The 25,787-nt window shown below is 37.2% G+C and overlaps 2 protein-coding genes and 1 pseudogene across 4 annotated transcripts; 2 read left to right on the plus strand and 1 right to left on the minus strand.

Annotated features, from left to right (window-relative positions):
* The first annotated feature begins 2,049 nt into the window (after nt 1-2,049).
* Nucleotides 2,050-6,936, plus strand: LOC137958268 (uncharacterized). Of its 2 annotated transcripts, none has more exons than XM_068805266.1 (7): nt 2,050-2,466; nt 2,526-2,625; nt 4,038-4,107; nt 4,215-4,322; nt 5,473-5,521; nt 5,635-5,701; nt 6,609-6,936. In XM_068805266.1, exons 1-6 carry the CDS (start codon nt 2,260-2,262, stop codon nt 5,683-5,685), a joined length of 585 nt encoding a protein of 194 aa, XP_068661367.1. In that variant the 5' UTR covers nt 2,050-2,259; the 3' UTR covers nt 5,686-5,701; nt 6,609-6,936. The 2 variants fall into 2 exon arrangements, with proteins under 2 accessions (XP_068661367.1, XP_068661368.1); XM_068805267.1 differs by having other exon boundaries at nt 5,635-5,697.
* A 2,251-nt stretch (nt 6,937-9,187) lies between these two features.
* On the minus strand, nt 9,188-24,743 carry LOC137944509 (CMP-sialic acid transporter 2-like). 2 transcript variants are annotated; one of them, XM_068790205.1, is made up of 16 exons: nt 24,378-24,743; nt 23,387-23,652; nt 21,612-21,728; nt 21,336-21,392; nt 18,305-18,382; nt 18,174-18,218; nt 17,329-17,388; nt 16,995-17,117; nt 16,082-16,159; nt 12,079-12,148; nt 11,864-11,971; nt 11,629-11,762; nt 11,467-11,546; nt 10,603-10,651; nt 10,427-10,489; nt 9,188-9,515 (listed from the first exon to the last, which is right to left on the minus strand). In XM_068790205.1, the coding sequence occupies exons 2-15, from the start codon at nt 23,549-23,551 to the stop codon at nt 10,439-10,441; spliced, it is 1,215 nt and encodes a 404-aa protein (XP_068646306.1). In that variant the 5' UTR covers nt 23,552-23,652; nt 24,378-24,743; the 3' UTR covers nt 9,188-9,515; nt 10,427-10,438. The 2 variants fall into 2 exon arrangements, with proteins under 2 accessions (XP_068646306.1, XP_068646298.1); XM_068790197.1 differs by having other exon boundaries at nt 10,423-10,489; nt 24,378-24,741.
* On the plus strand, nt 14,033-14,799 carry LOC137944525 (large ribosomal subunit protein uL1-like; annotated as a pseudogene).
* Nucleotides 24,744-25,787: the final 1,044 nt, after the last annotated feature.

Genomic DNA, 25,787 nt, shown 5'->3' on the forward strand with positions numbered 1-25,787 from the left:
CAAATTTTGTATCTCTAAAATATTCAACGGGAGAACAAAAATGATGATAACAAGAAAAATGTGACTTGTAGAAGTTAGGACCCCGTGATTAGAACCTCGAGCAAATTGAGGGAGGAGGAGAGAAGAATAGAGAGAACTCTGATAAAGAAGAGAGAAACAGAGAAAAGGGAGAGACCCTTAAGGCTAAGAGATTTTTGACGAATTTAGAGAAAGGGAAAGAGAAATGGTTGTAACCCTTCAACCAAGAACTCTTTTTATACTTTTCCATTGCATATTTTAGGGAAGCTCTTCAATAAATTAGGATACATAATTAAATCAATCAAGAAGAAAAATTTCAACAATTAATTACATTTATTAATGAAGATCGCCATATATCCCACCTCATATTATGACACATAAAAAAGAATTCACCTCGTTGGATAACTCATTGCGCCACCACTTGTGATGAATCATCATGCCACCTCAGGTGGGCATGGTGGCTTTTGTTCCACCTTCTAAAACTCCCCCTAAAGCTGGGGATGAGAAAACATTTTATTCGCCAAGCTTCAAGAAATTGTGGGCAACATTTTACGAGTCATTGGTTTGGTGAGAATGTGTGCAACTTGTGCTTGTGAAGAGATATGTTTGAGAGATAATATGCCAGCTTGAAATTTCTCTTGTTTAAATTTGCAGTCCACCTTAATGTGTTTTGTTCTTTCATCGAAGATCGGATTTGAGGTGATATGAAACACTGCTTGATTATCACAATATAGATCCATAAGTGCTTATTTATAGAATCTCAGTTCAGTGAGAAGATACCTGATCCATAGAATACATGCCTATGACACACATGATCAATGAGCTTTTATGGATCATCTTCCGTTTCACCGAACCGGAATTCTATGAAGAAACTCGAATTGATCTATACTGCGTTAATCAAGCGGCGATTATTGTCACTTCAAATCCGGTCTTCCGTGAAAGAACAAATCACTTTGAGGTGGACTACCTCTTTATATGAGAAATTCCAAGTTGGCGTTTATCTCTCAAGCATATCACCTCACAAGTACTAGTTGCAGACATCCTCACAAAACCAGTCAGTCATAAAATCTTGTCCACCGTTTGCAGCAAGCTAGGCGTCTACAATATTTTCTTACCCCCATCTCTAGTGGAGTGTTAGATGGTGGGACAAAACCCAACATGCCCAGATGTGTGTGAAGAAGTCCCACATGTCCTTGGGGTGTGGTATGAGGTGTAATCCCATAAACGATTCTATTTTATCTCCATTGATCTTGTAATCTTCTCTTTATTGATGTAATTAGGGAGCTAATTGATTGAGGAGTTTCCTTAAATTTGCATTGGAAAATGTATAAATAGGGATCTTGGCTGACTCTTCTCTCCTCTGTACCTGAGCTCTCTCTCTTCACTCTTTTCTTCTCTTATATTTCCCTTCTCTTCTCCCTCTCTCATCTTGCTCGAAGTCTCAAGCATGGGGTACTTAATGCAACGATAATAAACAATTCCACGTGTCGTTGTTGTAAAATTTAATCAAATTTTGTTTCTCCTAAATATTCAAGGAGAGAACAAAAATGAAGATAACAAGAAAAATGTGATTTGTAGAATTTAGGACCGTGATTAGAACCTCAAGCAAATTAAGGGAGGAGAGAAGAAAAGAGAAAACTTGGATAAAGAAGGGAGAAACAGAGAAAAGGGAAGGAGGCTTTAGGCTAAGAGTTCTTGGATGAATTTGGAGAAAGGGATAGAGAATTGGTTGTAACTCTTCAACCAAGACCCCTATTTGTTGAGTTTCTTCGGACCTTCCACATCCATGTAGTCCGGCCCCATCTCTCTACCTCTTCAACATGCTGTGCATCCCCAAGTATGCATACTTTAATTTTGGGCCTAGGGATATGAGGAAGTGTCACCGAGCCACTAAAACGCTTGTCCTTTTGTGGGTCTTAATTTTTAAGCCCAATTTGAAGTTCAATGGTTTCAGTGAAGTTGCACTTTTCTCTTTGGCATCACCCCTAGCCTGGCCGATGGCTTCCCTCAGAACATCGCTCTGAAGCTTACTCATCTTTGCCGGTGCTTTACAAAATATAAACGCGAGATGCCTCCTTCCTGCAATGGCGAGAATTCCCAATCGGAAACGCTCACAAGGTTCTGGGGATACAAGCCGGAGAGTTACTCGAGCAAAACCCTCCTCTCTCTCTCTCTCTCTCTATTACTGTTGCCGACTCCTGGAGTGCCAGTGGTAACTGGGACCTATTTTTCGGACATAAAATGATGAGGCAATTGCAGTTTAGTGAACTGCTGTCCACCTTGTGTTCCATGAGGATCGCAAGTAGAGCAGCTGATAAAATGGTGTCGATCCAAGACGATAGCAGCAAATTTACAATTGCATCAGCCTATAATTATCTCAAAGGATGGAGTTGTATGCCCGAAGTTCATAAAGCTGCTATATCCTGGAAATTATCCAGCCCCATAAAGGTTAGTTTCTTCATGTCGAGTGCCCTTCTCGAAATGATTCTCACTGCTACTAATTTCAGACACAGAGGGAATACAAACTCGGATATTCTCTGCCCTTTTTGTGGATTGGAGGAGGAATTGATCGATCATCTTCTATAGCATTATCAATTCACTTGGAAGGTATGGACCAATTTGCTCAACAAAATTTGAATCCAATTTTGCATCCCGAATGACCTTCTATTGCAAGCCACATGAGCATAGGTACTCAAATCCCTGATCTGGGCAAAGAGCTTCTTTGGGCATGCATTTCCCACCTCCCTTGGGGCCTATAAACTGATAGGAACAATCGCAGATTCAGCAACAGATTTTCCATGGTAGATGAGGTTACAATGCGCATTTCTGGCCTGATTACTGCATGGATTCTTATCAGGAAAAACTTCGAGCATCTTCAGGGATTTCCTCTTCAAGAAAACTGGCAGGCAATTGCCCAATATGTCCATTCTAGTCTCTTGAACATAACTGACTCTACGACAGTTGAGATTCATTCGCTTCTCCATGGACTTATCATCTTCAGGGATCACTTTAAAGGCCAACTTTTAATAGAAGGCTACTTCAAATTTGTAATTGACTGAGGCTCCACCTTGATTGATTCTCCTTGGTGTCATGGGAAAAATTTTCACGAAATTGTAGACATTGTTTACTTCTTAGTTGTTTGTTCTGACTTGCCTTGAATAAAACCCACTCTTCTTCTTCTTCATAAAAAAAAAAAAGGTTAGTCTGTAGGTGTTTGACTCACACTTATCTCATTTATCTCAGATTTAGTGAGTAACACAACAGTTCACTGTAGCTTAAATAAATCTATCTTAATGAAGAATAAACTGTACACTGTGAAGGGCCTTCTGGCCCTTGCCAGACCTGATGTGACTGAAATTTAAAAGTGTTCCTTCTGGCAAACTGGTATTATGTATTTCTCATGTTTTTAGTGGTGCTTTCTAGTTCTTTCCTGCTGCAAAAAGAGAGGTCTACATGCATTAGTATGCATTCTTATATAAATTTCTTAGTACTGGAGTCATATCTCTCATTTCAGGTCAGTATTTGGTATCAAAGTTAAAAAAATTGTAAAGTATGAAAAGTGTGCATCCGACAAATTAGTACGCAAGTTTTTTTCTTATGGAGGTGGTTTATTAGCCTGGATTTCCATCTCCAACCATAATCCTGGTTGCAGAAATTTACTGAGGCTGTTACTGGCTTAGAGGTCCACTACTAGACTATCTGAATTACAAGTATAAGTGGAATTAGCTTCTATATTTTGGATTTCCTATCACCTCTGAGTAATTAATTATGTTCATCATATTCATGAAATCATTAAATACACACATAGTGTTTGTTATTTAGAGCCACGAGGGTTTTATTTACCTCTCGAATTTACAGTCCTTTGACTTCTGTGTCTATAAGTCAAAAAGTAATGCAATTTGGTTATCCTTCTCTGGTGCCTGGAAAAGTTTGTTTTATTTGTGACTACCTTTTTGCAACTTCTTCAAACTCTTGATGATCCCAGTTTTAGCTTGGAAATTGAATCCTGTGTTTTGCAGAATTTATTTCTTTACGATTATGGTGCAATATTCAATTTTCTTGGTATTGTCATAACAACCATTTTCAAAGGTATGAAACTACACATTTATCTGTCTTCGATGCTTATACGGTTTGGTTTTGCAATTTATGGATCTATGGAAGTATTAATCCCATGGTTGTTCAAAAAATCTTTGCAGGTCCAAGCAGCTTCCATATACTGCAAGGACACTCCAGGGCCACTATGTTCCTAATATTCAACAATGCAGCACAGGGCATTCTATCCTCATTTTTCTTCAAATATGCAGGTGCCAAGTTTATTTTTGTTTTTAAGATCACTACCGGCTCCTTTTCCATCAGTCTTTTACTTAAAAAATTTTCCAATTGGTTTTTCTGAACTTTTTGAAGATACAATTTTGAAGAAATATTTGTCAACTGTTGCAACAATTTTTACTGGGATTGCTTCTGCTGCTTTATTCGGTCACACCCTGACGATAAACTTTGTTTTGGGGATCTCTATTGTATTCATTTCAATGCATCAGGTGATGGCAATGACGATAACATTTTCTTCATTATTTATTTTGCTTTATGGACTGTCCTTACATTTACCTTTTCATCTTCCAGTTCTTTTCACCCCTTCTGTTGCCTTCCATTAATTGTGGTTGTGAGTGAATTAACTGCTAATTACTTTCCATAAGAATTTAATTCCTTCTTGTCTACTCTCTCTCTCTCTCTCTCTCTCTCTCTGTGCTTGTTTGGTGGTGAATTTGCAGCTCAAATGCTAGGTTATGTTTGTTGCTCAACTTTTTCTTCAGTCTTAGCTCTTATGTAGTTGGTGAAATTCTCTCGTACTGCAAATGAAAAGTATCTAAACTTCTAGCTCTTGACAGGGTGTTACAACTTGGAACCGGGACTTGACTTTGCGACTAGCAGACTTGAGTCAGACTTGCCCATTTTTGAAGGGCCAAGTTTGAGCCCCTGCCTGACCTGTCCAGTCCCAAATCTGAGTTCACTCGGCCTAGTTGTGGGTTAACCCAGCGAGTCGTAACACTAGTTCTTGATGGTGACAAAAATATACTGATATACACAATTTTGATGTGCTCTTGTTCAAAGAAATAATAATAACAATAATCTTCTTTATTTATTCTTTTTAGGGACTTGTATTGTTCTTCAGTTTTCTTTTCATCTTGAAATGATGATTGTGAACTCTGAAAAAGTTGTAACTAAAAGATTTTTTGGCCCTCTGTTATGCTGTATTTGTGATGTAATGTAAATTTTTATCAACGTTAACACCTGTTTCTGTAAGGTTTGAGACATGTGCCGTACTGTCTACTATGTTCTCAAGTTGGACGTTTATTCTTTCTTGGTGCTTTAAAGTGCATGCCATTAAGGTCTAACTTTGTGCTTTTCATTAGACTCTATGTTGTTATTGAGCGTGTGCTTGGTTTTGTTTTTCAGGTCAAAGGATATGTCATTCATTAACATGGCAACTGGAGCAAATGATGATGTGAGGGATTTTATTTGGCCAACTCGGAGAACTTTTTTATTACTAGCTACATATGTGATTAATAAACCATTGGTTATTTATAGCATTAATAGCATTCCGATCCCTTTTTTCAGGCTAGCCATCGTATGGTTTCTGAGGAGAGACAACCACTTCTGCCAACTTGATGTTACTCTTGGGCAGGTTACATCACTTAAATTTCCTTCTGTCTATCTCACTTGTGTCTGTTCATGTTATGTTCACCTCATGAGCTCCATTGCTCTTTTGAGATCCTAGCAGTGTACTTTTGTGAGCTCTTGGTTAAATCCCTTTCATGACAAGCATAGGATTTGATCATGATTCATTTGTATAATTGCAGTTTTTAATTCAGTTACAGTGTAAACTCTTTTGTCATTTCGCTTTTTTTAAAGACAGATACGAGGTGCATTTTCTGACATATCAGCTGATACTTTTTCCTTTTTTGCACTGGATAGAACTTTGGATTTCAACCAGAATGACTGAGATTATACTTGCAGAATGTCACTGTAGTTCTTCCTCAAGTTATACCAATTCAATAATAATAAGAGTGAATACCAAGGCACTTCATTATCATGTTTCAGTAATATTAAACGAGGACAACGAAGCTTTATATAACATACTCAATTCAATAGACTTTATATTACCGGACAAACTTATCTTACTTGAAAAACTCTTAAAAGTGTCATTGTTGTTGCACTAGTCCAACAATACCTCTTAATAGCAATTGAGGGTGTAGCATATTTTTGAATCTTAGACTACCTGCAAGTCTTATAGAAAATGATTCTCAGCCAGATCAGTAAAGCTCCAGATCATGTTTAGGCAAATTTACAGTAGGTTGTTCTTTGGGTTGTGTCTGTATGATGTTTGCAAAAAGGGTTCTATACGGCATTTTGAATAGCTTTCGCTACCGTACTTGGATTGGATTATTAGATAACTTTGTATACAATATACAAGGTAGTGATGAATGTTAATCTTTGTTTTTTCCTTTCAAAAGTTGATTCAGTTAATTCACTTTACAAGGTGTGAATTTTTAGTATGAACATTTTACCGAAAATTTTACTATTAATTACAGGAATGGCATTAGAAGATTCTTTTGGCTGGATATTCAGTTACAGTCGAGCCAGTTCTTATATCGATGAATAAACTATGTCATAGAGGTGAAGAGATTATTCTTTTTATTTTATTTTTCTGTCCACCACTCTTGCAGATTGTTTTTTAATTGGTTCTAGCTTCTTGTAAGCTATTCAAAAAGGATGAGACGAGAGTGGTTCCAAAGTGAGCAAAGGTAGAGTTGAAGCTTTTGGCTATGTACATTTGAAGGCAGCAAAAATCTCCTTCATATGGAAGTTTGATAACATGTATTCCCCCAGAATATATAGATAATCAGTTGTCCTTCTGTATCTATCTTCCTCTGCCTGTTCTTTAAAACAATTGAGGCCGTGGCCAGTGTGCCATATTCTTTATGCCTTACCCTTTTATTTTGTACTTTTGAATCTGTAACATGAAATTACATGTAATAGTAGTAGCTGTGGGAGAAATTTTGACTTATCTACTCAGCTTGTTACCCTTTAAAAGAGATTTTTCTTTGTGAAATTTTATTATGAATACCTGCTTATCTGCGCAGAAAATAGTGAAAAGCAATTCAATTGATACATTAACAAAGGGTATAAGATGTTTTTCAACAACCCAAAGCTCGTCAAGTTGCCGCTCAAATTTGCTGCTAAGTGGGGTAAATTTTTCTTTGCTTAATCTCTCTCAACACCAACACCTAAGAGCATTTTCATGTTTGATACCATGTCTCTTAAGACTATATAAAATTTTCCTCCTGTTCACACTAACCCCTTAATCTAATGAACTAAGTAATATGGGAGTAATTCATCTCACTTTATTTTGGACTAACCCCCCCTTAATTAAATATAATTAGGGGAAGTGATTTAATTCTACATAGATTCTACCACGCCCTCCATTATAAATAGAGGACTAGTACACGGATTAGGGACATTTGATTTTTATTAATATTGAGAGTTTATTCTTCTTGAATTCTCGAAGAAACTTTTTGAACTTATCAGGGTTTTTCCTTGTGGCGTTTAAATGACATATCAAACGGATTTTTCTTTCCCATTTGTGGCGTCTTCACCATACCAAGGTCCTTGTTTTGCCAAGTAAAGGGTCGTGGTTTTTTCATCAAACTTGAAAGGTCTTGGGGACGATTTTCAGATTTGATATCAGGTTTTGTCATAAGTTTACGTGGTTCGTATCACTTGTGAGGAGATATATTTGAGGGACAATATGCCAGCTTGGAATTTCTCTCGTATAAATTTGCATTCCACCTTAATGTGTTATGTTCTTTCATCGAATAAGCGCCAGCTTCAAAAGGAAGAAGAGAGACTTCGGGCTTGGTGAGAGATTCTTTCACGGATTGTGACAAGAGGAGATTTTGATTGAAATACCTTAAGCTAAGATCCTTATTTATACATTTTCCATTACAAATTTAGGCAAACTCCTCAATCAATTAACTCCCTGATTACATCAATAAAGGGAAGATTACAAGATCAATGGAGATAACGTAGAATCGTTTATGGGATTACACTTCATACCACACCCCTAGGACGTGTGGGCCTTCTTCACACATGTGTGGGCTTATTGGGCTTTGTCCCACCATCTAACACTCCACTTAAGATGGGGGTCAAAAAACATCGTATCCGCCAAGCTTCATTTAAAGTGAAATGCAAATTTATACGAGAGAAATTCCAAGCTGGCATATTGTCTCTCAAATATATCTCCTCACAAGTGATACGAACCACGTCAACTTATGACAAAACCTGATATCAAATCTGAAAATCGTCCCCAAGACCTTTCAAGTTTGATGAAAAAACCACGACCCTTTACTTGGCAAAACAAGGACCTTGGTATGGTGAAGACGCCACAAACGGGAAAGAAAAATCCGTTTGATATGTCATTTAAACGCCACAAGGAAAAACCCTGATAAGTTCAAAAAGTTTCTTCGAGAATTCAAGAAGAATAAACTCTCAATATTAATAAAAATCAAATGTCCCTAATCCGTGTACTAGTCCTCTATTTATAATGGAGGGCGTGGTAGAATCTATGTAGAATTAAATCACTTCCCCTAATTATATTTAATTAAGGGGGGGTTAGTCCAAAATAAAGTGAGATGAATTACTCCCATATTACTTAGTTCATTAGATTAAGGGGTTAGTGTGAACAGGAGGAAAATTTTATATAGTCTTAAGAGACATGGTATCAAACATGAAAATGCTCTTAGGTGTTGGTGTTGAGAGAGATTAAGCAAAGAAAAATTTACCCCACTTAGCAGCAAATTTGAGCGGCAACTTGACGAGCTTTGGGTTGTTGAAAAACATCTTATACCCTTTGTTAATGTATCAATTGAATTGCTTTTCACTATTTTCTGCGCAGATAAGCAGGTATTCATAATAAAATTTCACAAAGAAAAATCTCTTTTAAAGGGTAACAAGCTGAGTAGATAAGTCAAAATTTCTCCCACAGCTACTACTATTACATGTAATTTCATGTTACAGATTCAAAAGTACAAAATAAAAGGGTAAGGCATAAAGAATATGGCACACTGGCCACGGCCTCAATTGTTTTAAAGAACAGGCAGAGGAAGATAGATACAGAAGGACAACTGATTATCTATATATTCTGGGGGAATACATGTTATCAAACTTCCATATGAAGGAGATTTTTGCTGCCTTCAAATGTACATAGCCAAAAGCTTCAACTCTACCTTTGCTCACTTTGGAACCACTCTCGTCTCATCCTTTTTGAATAGCTTACAAGAAGCTAGAACCAATTAAAAAACAATCTGCAAGAGTGGTGGACAGAAAAATAAAATAAAAAGAATAATCTCTTCACCTCTATGACATAGTTTATTCATCGATATAAGAACTGGCTCGACTGTAACTGAATATCCAGCCAAAAGAATCTTCTAATGCCATTCCTGTAATTAATAGTAAAATTTTCGGTAAAATGTTCATACTAAAAATTCACACCTTGTAAAGTGAATTAACTGAATCAACTTTTGAAAGGAAAAAACAAAGATTAACATTCATCACTACCTTGTATATTGTATACAAAGTTATCTAATAATCCAATCCAAGTACGGTAGCGAAAGCTATTCAAAATGCCGTATAGAACCCTTTTTGCAAACATCATACAGACACAACCCAAAGAACAACCTACTGTAAATTTGCCTAAACATGATCTGGAGCTTTACTGATCTGGCTGAGAATCATTTTCTATAAGACTTGCAGGTAGTCTAAGATTCAAAAATATGCTACACCCTCAATTGCTATTAAGAGGTATTGTTGGACTAGTGCAACAACAATGACACTTTTAAGAGTTTTTCAAGTAAGATAAGTTTGTCCGGTAATATAAAGTCTATTGAATTGAGTATGTTATATAAAGCTTCGTTGTCCTCGTTTAATATTACTGAAACATGATAATGAAGTGCCTTGGTATTCACTCTTATTATTATTGAATTGGTATAACTTGAGGAAGAACTACAGTGACATTCTGCAAGTATAATCTCAGTCATTCTGGTTGAAATCCAAAGTTCTATCCAGTGCAAAAAAGGAAAAAGTATCAGCTGATATGTCAGAAAATGCACCTCGTATCTGTCTTTAAAAAAAGCGAAATGACAAAAGAGTTTACACTGTAACTGAATTAAAAACTGCAATTATACAAATGAATCATGATCAAATCCTATGCTTGTCATGAAAGGGATTTAACCAAGAGCTCACAAAAGTACACTGCTAGGATCTCAAAAGAGCAATGGAGCTCATGAGGTGAACATAACATGAACAGACACAAGTGAGATAGACAGAAGGAAATTTAAGTGATGTAACCTGCCCAAGAGTAACATCAAGTTGGCAGAAGTGGTTGTCTCTCCTCAGAAACCATACGATGGCTAGCCTGAAAAAAGGGATCGGAATGCTATTAATGCTATAAATAACCAATGGTTTATTAATCACATATGTAGCTAGTAATAAAACAGTTCTCCGAGTTGGCCAAATAAAATCCCTCACATCATCATTTGCTCCAGCTGCCATGTTAATGAATGACATATCCTTTGACCTGAAAAACAAAACCAAGCACATGCTCAATAACAACATAGAGTCTAATGAAAAGCACAAAGTTAGACCTTAATGGCATGCACTTTAAAGCACCAAGAAAGAAAAAACGTCCAACTTGAGAACATAGTAGACAGTACGGCACATGTCTCAAACCTTACAGAAACAGGTGTTAACGTTGATAAAAATTTACATTACATCACAAATACAGCATAACAGAGGGCCAAAAAATCTTTTAGTTTCAACTTTTTCAGAGTTCACAATCATCATTTCAAGATGAAAAGAAAACTGAAGAATAATACAAGTCCCTAAAAATAATAAATAAAGAAGATTATTGTTATTATTATTTCTTTGAACAAGAACACATCAAAATTGTGTATATCAGTATATTTTTGTCACCATCAAGAACTAGTGTTACGACTCGCTGGGTTAACCCACAACTAGGCCGAGTGAACTCAGATTTGGGACTGGACAGGTCAGGCAGGGGCTCAAACTTGGCCCTTCAAAAATGGGCAAGTCTGACTCAAGTCTGCTAGTCGCAAAGTCAAGTCCCGGTTCCAAGTTGTAACACCCTGTCAAGAGCTAGAAGTTCAGATACTTTTCATTTGCAGTACGAGAGAATTTCACCAACAACATAAGAGCTAAGACTGAAGAAACAGTTGAGCAACAAACATAACCTAGCATTTGAGCTGCAAATTCACCACCAAACAAGCACAGAGAGAGAGAGAGAGAGAGAGTAGACAAGAAGGAATTAAATTCTTATGGAAAGTAATTAGCAGTTAATTCACTCACAACCACAACTAATAGAAGGCAACAGACCTTAAACTATTCTGAGCATCCATCATCTCTATTTTCCCATTTTCCTGTTCATCTTTGACTTTAGAAAGGGGTGAAAAGAACTGGAAGATGAAAAGGTAAATGTAAGGACAGTCCATAAAGCAAAATAAATAATGAAGAAAATGTTATCGTCATTGCCATCACCTGATGCATTGAAATGAATACAATAGAGATCCCCAAAACAAAGTTTATCGTCAGGGTGTGACCGAATAAAGCAGCAGAAGCAATCCCAGTAAAAATTGTTGCAACAGTTGACGAATATTTCTTCAAAATTGTATCTTCAAAAAGTTCAGAAAAACCAATTGGAAAATTTTTTAAGTAAAAGACTGATGGAAAAGGAGCCGGTAGTGATCTTAAAAACAAAAATAAACTTGGTCACCTGCATATTTGAAGAAAAATGAGGATAGAATGCCCTGTGCTGCATTGTTGAATATTAGGAACATAGTGGCCCTGGAGTGTCCTTGCAGTATATGGAAGCTGCTTGGACCTGCAAAGATTTTTTGAACAACCATGGGATTAATACTTCCATAGATCCATAAATTGCAAAACCAAACCGTATAAGCATCGAAGACAGATAAATGTGTAGTTTCATACCTTTGAAAATGGCTGTTATGACAATACCAAGAAAATTGAATATTGCACCATAACCGTAAAGAAATAAATTCTGCAAAACACAGGATTCAATTTCCAAGCTAAAACTGGGATCATCAAGAGTTTGAAGAAGTTGCAAAAAGGTAGTCACAAATAAAACAAACTTTTCCAGGCACCAAAGAAGGATAACCAAATAGCATTACTTTTTGACTTATAGACACAGAAGTCAAAGGACTGTAAATTCGAGAGGTAAATAAAACCCTCGTGGCTCTAAATAACAAACACTATGTGAGTATTTTATGATTTCATGAATATGATGAACATAATTAATTACTCAGAGGTGATAGGAAATCCAACATATAGAAGTTAATTCCACTTATAATTGTGATTCAGATAGTCTAGTAGTGGACCTCTAAGCCAGTAACAGCCTCAGTAAAATTCTGCAACCAGGATTATGGTTGGAGATGGAAATCCAGGCTAATAAACCACCTCCATAAGAGGAAAACTTGCGTACTAAGTTGTTGAATGCACACTTTTCATACTTTACAATTTTTTTAACTTTGATACCAAATACTGACCTGAAATGAGAGATATGACTCCAGTACTAAGAGATTTATATAAGAATGCATACTAATGCATGTAGACCTCTCTTTTTGCAGCAGGAAAGAACTAGAAAGCACCGCCAAAAACATGAGAGATACATAATACCAGTTTGCCAGAAGGAACACTTTTAAATTTCAGTCACATCAGGTCTGGCAAGGGCCAGAAGGCCTTCCACAGTGTACAGTTTATTCTTCATTAAGATAGATTTATTTGAGCTACAGTGAACTGTTGTGTTACTCACTAAGTCTGACATAAATGAGCCTCAGAAGCGAAACACTTAAGTGTGAGTCAAACACCTACAGACTAACCTTTTTTTTTATGAAGAAGAAGAAGAGTGGGTTTTATTCAAGGCAAGTCAGAACAAACAACTAAGAAGTAAACAATGTCTACAATTTCGTGAAAAGTTTCCCCATGACACCAAGGAGAATCAATCAAGGTGGAGCCTCAGTCAATTACAAATTTGAAGTAGCCTTCTATTAAAAATTGGCCTTTAAAGTGATCCCTGAAGATGATAAGTCCATGGAGAAGCGAATGAATCTCAACTGTCGTAGAGTCAGTTATGTCCAAGACACTAGAATGGACATTGTGGGCAATTGCCTGCCAGTTTTCTTGAAGAGGAAATCGCAGAAGATGCTCGAAGTTTTTCCTGATAAGAATCCATGCAGTAATCAGACCAGAAATGCGCATGGTAACCTCATTCACCATGGAAAATCTGTTGCTGAATCTGCGATTGTTCCTTTCAGCCTATAGGCCTCAAGGGAGGTGGGAAATGCATGCCAAACGAAGCTCTTTGCCCAGATCAGGGATTTGAGTACCTATGCTCATGTGGCTTGCAATAGAAGGTCATTCGGGATGCAAAATTGGATTCAAATTTTGTTGAGCAAATTGGTCCATACCTTCCAAGTGAATTGATAATGCTATAGAAGATGATCGATCATTTCCTCCTCCAATCCACAAAAAGGGCAGAGAATATCTGAGTTTGTATTCCCTCTGTGTCTGAAATTAGTAGCAGTGAGAATCATTTTGAGAAGGGCGCTCGATATGAAGAAACTAACCTTTATGGGGCTGGATAATTTTCAGGATATAGCAGCATTATGAACTTCGGGCATACAACTCCATCCTTTGTGATAGTTATAGGCTGATGCAACTGTAAATTTGCTGCTATCGCCTTGGATCAACACCATTTTATCAGCTGCTCTACTTGTGACCCTCATGGAACACAAGGTGGACAGCAGCTCACTAAACTGCAATTGCCTCATCATTTTATGTCCGAAAAATAGGTCCCAGTTACCACTGGCACTCCAGGAGTCGGCAACAGTAATAGAGAGAGAGAGAGAGAGAGAGGAGGGTTTTGCTCGAGTAACTCTCCGGCTTGTATCCCCAGAACCCTGTCAGCGTTTCCGATTGGGAATTCTCGCCATTGCAGGAAGGAGGCTTCTCGCGTTTATATTTTGTAAAGCCACCGGCAAAGATGAGTAAGCTTCAGAGCGATGTTCTGAGGGAAGCCATCGGCCAGGTTATGAGTGATGCCAAAGAGAAAAGTGCAACTTCACTGAAACCATTGAACTTCAAATTGGGCTTAATGATTATGACCCACAAAAGGACAAGCGTTTCAGTGTCTCAGTGAAACTTCCTCATATCCCTAGGCCCAAAATGAAAGTATGCATACTTGGGGATGCACAGCATGTTGAAGAGGCAGAGAAGATAGGGCTGGACTACATGGATGTGGAAGGCCTGAAGAAACTCAACAAAAACAAGAAACTACTCAAGAAATTGGCCAAGAAGTACCATGCTTTTCTGGCTTCAGAGGCAATCATCAAGCAAATTCCAAGGCTTCTGGGTCCTGGTCTCAACAAAGCTGGTAAGTTTCCAACCCTGGTGTCCCACCCGGAGTCGCTGGAATCAAAGGTGAATGAAACAAAGGCAATGGTAAAGTTCCAGCTTAAGAAGGTCCTCTGTATGGGAGTAGCATTGGGGAACTGTGGAATGGATGAGAAGCAAGTTTTCCAGAATACCCAGCTCAGTGTTAATTTCCTGGTATCTCTTTTGAAGAAAAACTGGTAAAATGTTCGATGCTTGTATCTCAAGAGTACAATGGGGAAGCCGTATCGAGTGTTCTAAAAGCCTCGTGTTAGTCCAAGCCTTTGTTGTTCTCAAAGTGAAATTGCTTCTCAATTTTCTTGTATTTGGTCTCACATTCCGAGATCTGCTAACTCGGTGGCAGATGTGCTTGCCAAGTCAGGAGCTTCCTTACAATCTCTTATTGTTAGGGAATTGCTCCCTGTTTCTCTGTAATTCTTTTTTTTTTTGTTAATATATACTTCCTTTTCAAAAAAAGAAAGTGACGGCAACACAAAATTTCTTCACGCCATAGCTTCAGCTAGACTGAGGACTAACCAGGTTACTTCACTATGCATCAATGGCAAGATAACTTAGGACAGAGCCTCCATAACTAATGAGCTCTAGAGTTTTTCTACAACACTATACACTAAGGAATATCATGATCGGCCTAGAGCATAATGTGTCCAATTCAAAAAATTCCCCCTAGCACTGTGGTTCTTTTAGAGCTCCCTTTTTCAGATAAAGAGATTGTAAGAGCAGTCAATGAAATGGTTAGCGATCGTGCCCCCGGTCCAAATGGGTATAACAAAGAAAGTTACAAGTCTTGCTGGCCAACTCTGAAATCAGACATCATTCCTTGATCAAAAGCTTCTACTACAATGGCATCAAATTCAACACTTTAGGAGTCTCATTCATTCACTCATTCCAAAGAAGGACGTAGAGCACCCAAGATTTCAAACATATACGCCTTGTTTCCAGCCTTTACAAAATCATTGCAAGATTGTTGGCTGACAGGCTTAAAGCTAACTATCCTATGGTAATTCATCAGGGAGAAAGTGCTTCCATAAAGGGACGAAATATCACAGACTCGGCAATGGTCACTCATGAAAAGGTAGGGTACTTCAAAAGATCAAAGAAACCTCAGATCATGCTCAAATTGGACTTTGAAAAGTCTTTTGATCGAATCAACTGGCACATGCTCAATGACATTTTACGCTCTAAGGGTTTTGGCATCAAATGGAGATTTTGGATCAGCAATTGTATCTCATCCAACTCCTATTTGTTCCACCTCAATTGCAATGTTTGTGATTTCTTTAAAGGATCAAATGGCCTAAGACAAGGTGACCAACAGACTCTAACCTTCAAAACTGGGTAAAGACAGGACATCTCAATTACTATAAGCACATATAGTAAATTCCGAATGAAACAAGTACAGAAGGTCACAGATGAAAACTACCCTATCCTTCATGAATAGTTTCATAATGGACAATTCATAATACTCCAATTAGAACTTATAATAAATTAAACATCAAAGTACACTGCTAATTATAGAAAAAAATACCTGAAGGTAGATGCTAGTGTCAAACTGGCTCTTCAAAGCATATTCGTTATAAACTGAAGCCAGAGAAGGAACAGTTACCTGAAATTGCACACCCCAAAGCTAAATGTCATGCAATACAAGCAAATTATGGAAACAATTGTCTTTTTTTTTTAAATATGGAAACAATGTCTTTAAATCAAAGTAATTGCCTACATGCCTCACAATCACCTAGGCAAAATGACCAATGAAAAATAATAAAACTCAATTAAAGGAGAGAGTACTTATTTGCTATTATTTTCATTTTACTTTTTTTCACATTGACCAAAATGTCAGACAGCCAAAAGACTGTTCTTATTCCAATGCCAGTCATCTAAAAATCACCAATTGTTCGACTACAAGCTGTACAATGAAAACTCCTAGACCATGTCATAACCTTTATTAGAAAACCATTTCAGAGAACCCAAGCTGGTTGGACCAACTAGAGTTTATCATTAAGAGATAAAAACTAATATAAAGGCATATAAGAGCATAGCATTTTAGATAATACTTGCTTCTGAATCCGGGCTTCAAATACAACATTTTCGACTAAGAATACGAGTTTGAGAACTTTCAGTTAAGTATAAGTTTAATGCCATTAGAGAGAAGTTAATATGAATAACAAAGATTGCTGAAGTGTTGATAGGCAAATGCAATCACTTTGAGTATTTGACAGATGGAAAGGAGAAAGCATAACTTAATCCACACGACTTGGATAAGGATTCTTATCAACTAGTCATGTAACATCACCTGTCCGTGCAACAATACTGCAAACATAAAATCAACTTAAGTAGCAAAGCTACTGAGGAACGATGAAAGTTTAATCAACAACAAAAGAGAGCCAAAGATGCAAAAAATAACAACAATTTATGAAAACTGTGAATTAGCTGTTACTCACAAAAATTAATGTATATACGTATGCACCCGTGGCAACAGGAAGGCCCATAGCAGTAGCCCCCTCAGGTAGGGAGCGAAGTTGATTGACACTGATTCCAATTAGCAACAAAGCAAGAGCTTCCCACTGCAAGAAAACAAGGGTAGAGATGTCAGTACTCTGATAAATGAAAAAAGAAGCAAAAGATCCATAAAATCTTTATCAGTGTCCTCATCAAAACAAAAGTAGGTAGATGGCATAAACAAAATTTATATCCACAAATTATGTTCTTTGAAGGTCATTCTAAAGCCCAAAAACACCATTCTCTTCTTGATTGTAAAAACCACAGATTGCAAACCTGGATCATGGAAAATCGTCTTCTCATGATAATCTTTAATAGCACAGCAATAACCAAAACCTGCAAGTACACATTGGAAGAAAATAAAAAATAATGTAATAGCAGATTTGAACAAAAGCCACTGCCATAAAACATGATTCGAATAAGCTGGAAAAGCTTGTTATAGCAGATATGAACAAAAATCAATGCCATAAAAGATGAATTGAACAAGCTGGAAAAGCTCTTCTAAATCAGATTAGTACCTTTACTCCAATCAGAATTCTAATCATAGCATTATATACTCTAGAAGCACAATCAGACAACCCTATGTTTGAAATATTACCTTAAAATGCCTATGCCGACAAGAAGATATTAGAAGGTTGGGCGCAGACACTAAGCTCAGGAAAGATCAACCTTGGAATTTTGACTAATCAACAGATGCAACATGACGTGATTCAGAAGTGTCGAACTAACAGAAGTTATGGAGTCCTCTAACTGGGATACTGAAAAAAATATAATTCTTTTTGGATGTTGACTTCATATTAGGGATTGTAGTTAGTTTTTTATTCTATCTAACGAGTAGTTTTCCATTGAAAACATGTATGATATGCTCTATGGTTCTTCAGATATCTTTTCATTAATGTTATAAAAAAGCTCTATAAAGCTTGAAAGCCAAAAAGCTTGGGACGTCTGTTCTCCTTTAAGTAAAAGGAAGTTGTGCTCTCCTTATAATGAGCCACTGCCTCACTTTTTTTAGCAAAAAAGTTCCTTTTTTCTTACAAAAAAACTATACTTTAAAGCCTGTTGATCAGTTCATGGTTATAAATCAGGTGGTATCATAACAAAAATTTCAAACGTGAAATTACCTTGAGGTTGCTCAGCATTTTCACAGTCGCAGGATTAAAATAAAGCTGTATATAAATGTAAATAAAATAGTGAGGTTAGAGACAACTTGATAAGACAAATAACCTCCAGAAACAAGCACCAGATTAAATACCTGCATGATAAACTTTAGATAGTTATTGATAGCATATAGAAGAGCTGGAACAGCAAGAAGCACATTGTTTCGAGCAGCCTGCAAATAAAGAAGGACATTAGACATTCCCTTTCCAGGTTTTGAACAGTCAACAAGACACGGAACTGCTACATAAAGAAGGGCATGCAAATGTGCAGAGTTTATGCAACATGCTCTATATGATACATTTGAATGATATAAGTAAAGAACCAACCATTGTATTGGTAAAACTAGGAATCAACTGATAAAGTCTAGCATCAAAGCCATAGTAGTAAAAACATGTTCGTCTATTTTATCAGAAAAAAAAAAAAAGTTCAGCCTAGTAGATGCAAGATGCTACCCAAAAAATAGATTTTAATTGTACTTTTTATGGTGAGGTGTTCAACATTAAGATTTTTATTCTCTTAAAAGTTCCATTTTCCATATTGAATTCAAACTTTTTTTTAACTGATGGTGATATGATAGAGATGCTGTTTTATTTGACCTCAATATACAAACTCTAATCATTATACAATAACATAAAAGGGTTTGACAGGTGCAAATGGCTTTTCAACAAAGAAAAGTGTTGAGAGTTTACAGCCACTTTTTTTTTTTTTCTTAATTTAGGCAGTGGTTAGGGAGAAAGTCGACCCCCGATGCCCTTACATTGACTTGAGTAAAGTTAGGGCTGTAAAAGGTCCAGATAATATCTGGATCTGAATTTTAGGATAACATCCAAAATCTCAGACCCATGGGTTCATATTGAATATCCAGATCCAAAATAAAAGGATCTGGGACCTGGATCCAGGACCTCTTGTTAAGGCACCCAAAAATCTCTTCCCCCCCCCCCCGCTGTTCACCACGGTTGGCTGACTTAGGCGCTATTCTATTAGGGAACGACCTTTTCCTTTTCTGTTGATCTTTTTCGTCGTGTACCTGTGCATGAACTGTAAACCGTGACGAATGATGTGACTGGTAAACAAAGCTTACCATTTCTAGTTTTATCTAGTGTGACAATATCAGATCCCATGCATGACTTCGAAATCGAAATGATGAAGTTCCCCTCCCATCGAAATTGAAACAATGTAGCTCCCTTACCGTCAAAATTGAAACGGCGAAACTCCCCTCCCGTCGAATTCTAAACGAGAACCTCCCTCCCATCGAAATCGAAATGACAAAGCTCCCTCCATCGAAATAAAAACGACAAAGCTCCCTCCCATCAAAATCGAAATCCCGTCGATGTCGAGTCACAAAAGGCGAAGAGGTTTTATTTATTAACTGAGTCGACTCACAAACTGAACCGCAACTCACTCATGTTCGGCTCGATTACTTAAACGAGCACGAACCGCAACTCGAACTCGATTTGAAATGCTTTCGGATCGAGCTCGAGCTATTCGCGAACCGGCTCAGTTTGATGTCACCCCTACAAACAAGGGAATCATCTTGCACTTTACCCTGGACCCATAGGGATTTCTAACTCTACCACTACTGAACTCCAAGCCCTTTGGCATGAATTTCTCATTTTCAAGGAAAACATCGGCGGGCGTTTTTGGATTGAGGTCAACTCTAGCATTGCCATCACATGGTGCTTCAAAGTTTTTGAATCCTCCTTGGCAGCATTAGCATTGCTTTCTAGAAATCGTTGACGTATCTTCCCAGATTGTATGTTTTTGGAACCATGTACCAAGATTAGCCAACTCATTGGCTAAGTAAGGTGTTTCCCATCAATCTCTCACTGTATTGGGTTACCTTAGCTTGCTTTTGTAATTTTTTTCTTTGGCTTTCATCTTAAATAAAATTCATGTCTCAAAAAAAAAAAAAAACACATGGGATTCTCAAATTTTTCAAACTTCTCCAAACTTCTTATTCTCAAATTCTAGTAAGACACTAAACCCTTTATCAAATAAAGCTCAGAACTATCATGTATTGGGTCAGAAATATGAAAATGACATTCATGATTTTTTTTTAAAGAAACTGAGTTATTGTGATGTTAGAGTAAATCTTTTTGTGGATGATCAACACAATGTATCCGTTCCTGCAGTAGGTTTTTTCATGTTCCTCTTGCTGTTTTATTTATTTTTTTACTCTTAGTGTTTCCATGGAATTTGTCATGCAGTTAATTCACTATTTCCAAACTTCTTTTCTTAAAAAAATGAAATGATATAATAACATAAAAATCAATATTCTTAATTTGATTCTAATACCTTTTTCTAACATTTCAGGGTTCAGATCTCTTGCTGTCGTTCACCACACAGAGAGAAAGAGAGAGAGACAGAAATAGAAGATTTTCTTTTCTTACAAGGAGACTAGACAAAATTTACTAGAAGTCAAGAAAATTGTTAAAGTTCAGGGATATTTTGGTAAGTTACTGTGGTATATTGTGTACTAAGTCATAGTTAGAAAGGGGCTAATTAGACATGTCCAATGATGTCATTTTTATCCTTTTCCATTGCTGTTTTATGGCTGTAAGTGATAAAGGTGTAGTAGGGGCATTTTAGACTTTTACTATGTAACCACTTGAGCTGTTAATAAAGAGAGTTAGGGGTCGAATAGATTCTCTAACATGACTGTTCCTCAATGCAGTCTTTCCTCCACTCTCTTCTCTTCTTCTTCTTTTCATTTTCTCTTCTTCTCAATCCTTTCTTTCTCTTATTTTACAAAAATAACATGATAAAATCATCCTCTTCATACTGGTTTCAAACACAAAATGTAACAGCATACAGTACACACAATGCATGCTGCTAAACAGCAATAGAAGTAATTTTTCTTGTCAATTCATTTCCATTTGTCAGTCAGCAGTTAACCACCATCATGTAGGCTATGAGTAATATTTTTGAGATGTAGGCCACGAGTAATATTTTTTTTTTTTTTTTAAAATGTAGGCCATGAGTATTATTAACATTAATTATTGCATATCTTTAAAAATATGAAAAATTTACTAACAATTAGCAGCATAATTTGAGGTTTGAAGTTGCACAACAAATCAAGGCACCAAGTCATCCAAAAAAATGCTATTTTAGCAGCAAAACCCCACCTGAACAAATGTTGAGAAAGAAAACAGAGGCTTCTCTCCAACCTTCTGACTCCTAGCCTGCCAATCACCATACCATCACATAAAATCAAACTTTTCGAAGTTCACACATAGCATTGATCCCCCTTGCTTACCCAGTGTTTGGTTGTGAACTACTAAATTCTCTTTTTACAACCGCTTCAACTACTCCCATTAAATCATAGAAAACAAAAGTGAACAGCAAAAATTAACTGCAGAGGACGTATCAGAAAATGAGTGTGAGCAAAAAGGCAAGCAAACCTGGAACACAAGCATTACAACTGCAAATAGAACCTTTGCAATCTCCGTCAAAAAATTAACACTGATGGGACTAAACTTGAAGTCCCCATCCACCTTAGACATATAGACCAAAATAGGCTGCACAAAAAAAAAAAACAGCTCTGAAATACTTAAATATGTCAATTTGAGAACTGCCTTATCACATAATGAGAAGTCAAAACAGAACTTTATGTCAAAAAAAGCAATATTGAAGATTTGATGGCTTTATTCCATGCATTTCTACTTTCTCACAGACCAAATTACAATATTGAGTATGAAATTTTGGCCACTGAGAACAGATAAGATATTTAAGTTGGTAGAAGGCCGGAAGAAACTTAAATCACCACAGGGTGGCAGCATTGCAGGTTAAGTGGAGAATCTGCCCCGTTCTACCCAGCTTAAATTGGGAGCAATGAGCAGGGAGTGAAGACAAAGAAAAAGAATAAACCCCATAATTCTGGGGGTGGGTGCAAAAGAAAATTCCGTACAAGGTGAACAAAGGGTCAAGTTTTTAAAGAACCCACCCCCACAGTACGAAGAGACATTTGCTACTATACTTACAGGAAAAGACAAATTAGTTAGACAGTTAAGTCTGCAAACTTATAAAAGGGCATAAAAAGGGCATCCCTATATCTAAATAAAACCTAAAACTAAAAATGAATGACCATTCAAAGGGAGATAACCGACTTTCTGTTCTCCCTTTCCATCTTTCCAAATGACGGAACACCATGTAGATTACTTCTCTCCATAGGATTCTTTCATCAAAGAAACAGATGAGTTTGCCAAGGACAGCAAAAAAATGGACACCAGGACATATAGACCTTTAGAGGTGGCTGTCACAATGCGCCATATCCAAAAGGTTCCTTTTAGAAGATAGGAGACATGTCACACCTGCTACCTTGAATGGGATAGCTGTGAAAAGCTTGCTTGACTGTTCCACAGTCAGAATTTTGTATTCTTTCTGTTTGGCTTATTCCTCGATCTGCTTTTATTTTCAAATTTTCCTACAGATCTCTTTCCTCTTGAAGTGCCTGGTTTCAAAATTCACATGTTAACTGATTATATCGCACGGAATAAAGGTGCAGTAGATATCTGGTCTATTAGAGTTATTATCACATCCTTCTTAACTGCAATTCTCGGTCCTATGAAGAAGGTGAAATGGAGCTCTAGCAAACCACTTCTTCCAAGAAAAACTCCTTTTTCTTTTACTTTTTTTTTTACATCTTTACATCAGAAAATATTTTCCACTGTGATTTTTCTTCTACTGTAAATGTTTTCAAAAAAAAAAAAAAAATGATTCCCATTGGGTTTGCTTTATTTTTTGAATTTAGATTTGAGTAGATTTTTTTTTTTCTAAATTTTTTTTATTCCTCAAGTTTTACTAGACAAGGATGTGAGACAAAACAGTGCGGGGTCACATAAGCATTATGGTTAAGATTGGTTTTGGACAGAAGCCCCCTCAAGGAGAGGGGTGAGGTCAAGGCAACAAATTCCTATACAGGCAGAGTTGGATCTCCTAAAACCTGCACGAACCCAACTAACGCCACTCCTACCATGGTTGCCAAATTTAACCCATTCCAGGATGTTAGTAACTTACCAGAACATGGATAATTAGTTTCTTAATACAAAGTGAAGATAACATGAAATGCAATTGAACGTTTTCCATTTCGAAAAGGACAAAACATAAAACCCATATCATAGTTTCCACTATGATCTATAATTTAAGCGAACAGAAATTGGATGTTCTAGTTAATCACCTGCAGACCAACCAAGACACAGTCACCAACAACGAGAAGGACCTTGAGAGCACGATATTTTGATGATATCTTGTTTCTACGGTGATCATACGCCCTTGCAACGGTTTTGGAACCAGGGGAAATCAACTTTGAATGACAGACACTGCATTCTATCATCCCGTTCATCGTCCACTCAACCTAGTGCTCTCAGAAAGCAAAGCCACAGTGTTTAGGATACCGTGTTCAACAAATTGAAGGAACAGCACCAGAAGACGTCCTCAAAGAATCTGAAAACAATGTATGGAAAAGACTAATGTCAAAACCCACTCCACATTAGCTCCAATGACCAGTAAATTTAATTTTTCTTTTAAGAATACAAAGCCAATCAAAGGAAGAGATTGCGAGTTCCTTCTTTCAGGATTCATTAACCAGATAAGAAAAAAACAAAAAGAACATCACTGAATAAATAAATAAATCATTAGAAAGAACAGCACAGATTGAAGAAGTTCAAATTCTAACAGGAAGAAAACCACTGAAACGACTAGCTAAAAGGAGCACCGCAATTAATTCGGCCACAAAAGTCCAAACGAAAATATCGAAAAGATGAGTTTCGACGGAACCAGCAAATATTACCAGCTTCACAGGTCCAAATGTAAAATGACAGTTACAGCCAGGTTAGTCCCTCTCCTGGCTTCATCTAAATGGAAAAAAATAAAAAAAGATATATGCCAGTTAAATTCTTGCATTTGGGTGACCGACGCCATGTGAAAAGAACGATACCCACCTTCAAACACTCGAGATATATGCATTTTTTTTTTTTTGGATCACGACGACGACGCGTGAAAATTGATAAAACATTATCGGAAGAAAAGAAAGAACTAAAAGAGACGACGAAGATAACAGATCTATACATTCTAGAGCTTGCGACTGAGATACCCGGGGGAACAGAGAAATTGAATTAACCAATTCCTATCGCAACCAAATCATCGAATCTAAGTTTTGGAGATCTTACGAATCTAATTCCATAAGAAACGCCGGAATTCACCGCCGCCTCCAGCGTAATTCGTACCGATCCAGCACCTAAGTCCGCGTTTGTGCACGAACTAGCGAGAGCGGCGCAAGAAAAACAAAGAAGTAGTCCGATCTGATCCACAACAAACTGCTGTCACCGGATCTGATCGAATTCCTAGGGCAGCGAAGGAGAAATGAAACTGAAACGATGCTAAATTGGAAGAGGAGGGAATGAGACAAAATAGGATAATCTTGAAAGAGAAATAGGTAAATGTGTACTGAGGAGGGTCGCTGCTCCTGTCTGGCTCTCTTTTATTGAAATTTACAACAGGCCTTCTTTGCGCCTCTTTTGCTGTTGCAATTCGCAGGCGTACTCCGAGGCGTCACTCGTATTTCGCTTTTGTAATGACAAACAAAAAGTTAGAAAACGGTTTTAATTACTGAAGATGCACTTGCCTATGCCATGAATGCCAGTGGAATATAGAATTATTCCAGGATCAGCGCACTCCTAAAGCACGGAGTTTGACAGACACGTGGTGAGCTGAGCTGGCTGAAACCGGAAGATTGCCCGCCAAAAGTGGACGCGAGACTCGGTGGCGAAGGCCGGCGCTAACTTGGGTGCGACGTTTTGCGCCACTTTGAGAGTTACTTCTGTCCGGAGAAGCGAGAGAGACACAATCACAATAACTCTAGGGCACTAAAGTAAATGTCCGGAGAAGTGAGACGGACACAATAACAGTAACTCATTAATTCAAAGGGCCTATATTAACTTTAAAGGCCTATTAGTATGCAGCATAAGTGAAATATAACCAGAAAAAGTGAGCCCTATTAGTACGCAGCATGAGTGAAATATAATTGGAAAAAGTGAGCCAAAAACCCGTTAGTGTGCCCAGTAAGTGATAGGGGAAAGTGAAATACAGTTGTATTTTGTTTTTCCCCGTTTCAAACTTAAAATGATGGTAAGTAAAATCTGAGGGGTCGAGCTCGAATTTCACTTACCATTGCTCAAATACATCTCGTTGTCGGGGGAGAAACGTCTGTCGAACGAGGGTTTCAAATTCATGCTCAACATTTAGTCAAACTCTACGAGACATGTGGTGGGGATGAATCTGATTTCCGTTCGATTTTTTAAACTTAGATCCAAATCCGAACCTTGAACCCCAAACCCTGAACCCAAAAGCTAAACCCAAAAAAACTCATAATCCACTTTGACCCATGGTCTAATGTATTATTCATTTTTTTTGTATAATTTTTTAAAAAAATTAAAATATAAAAGTTTACTATAATGCATAATACCAATTAAGGGACCCTATAATCCAAAATATCAATTGTACAACATAAAAATAAAGATCAACCAAGAATGTTCTAAAAAATTAAAAAAAAAATCTATCATTTTGGCCATATATATATA

This window comes from Aristolochia californica, unplaced genomic scaffold (genome assembly GCF_029961685.1).
Source record: "Aristolochia californica isolate CCGP_79_NKW_82.1479 unplaced genomic scaffold, dmAriCali1.0.hap1 SCAF_1, whole genome shotgun sequence".
NCBI classification, from domain to species: domain Eukaryota; kingdom Viridiplantae; phylum Streptophyta; class Magnoliopsida; order Piperales; family Aristolochiaceae; genus Aristolochia; species Aristolochia californica.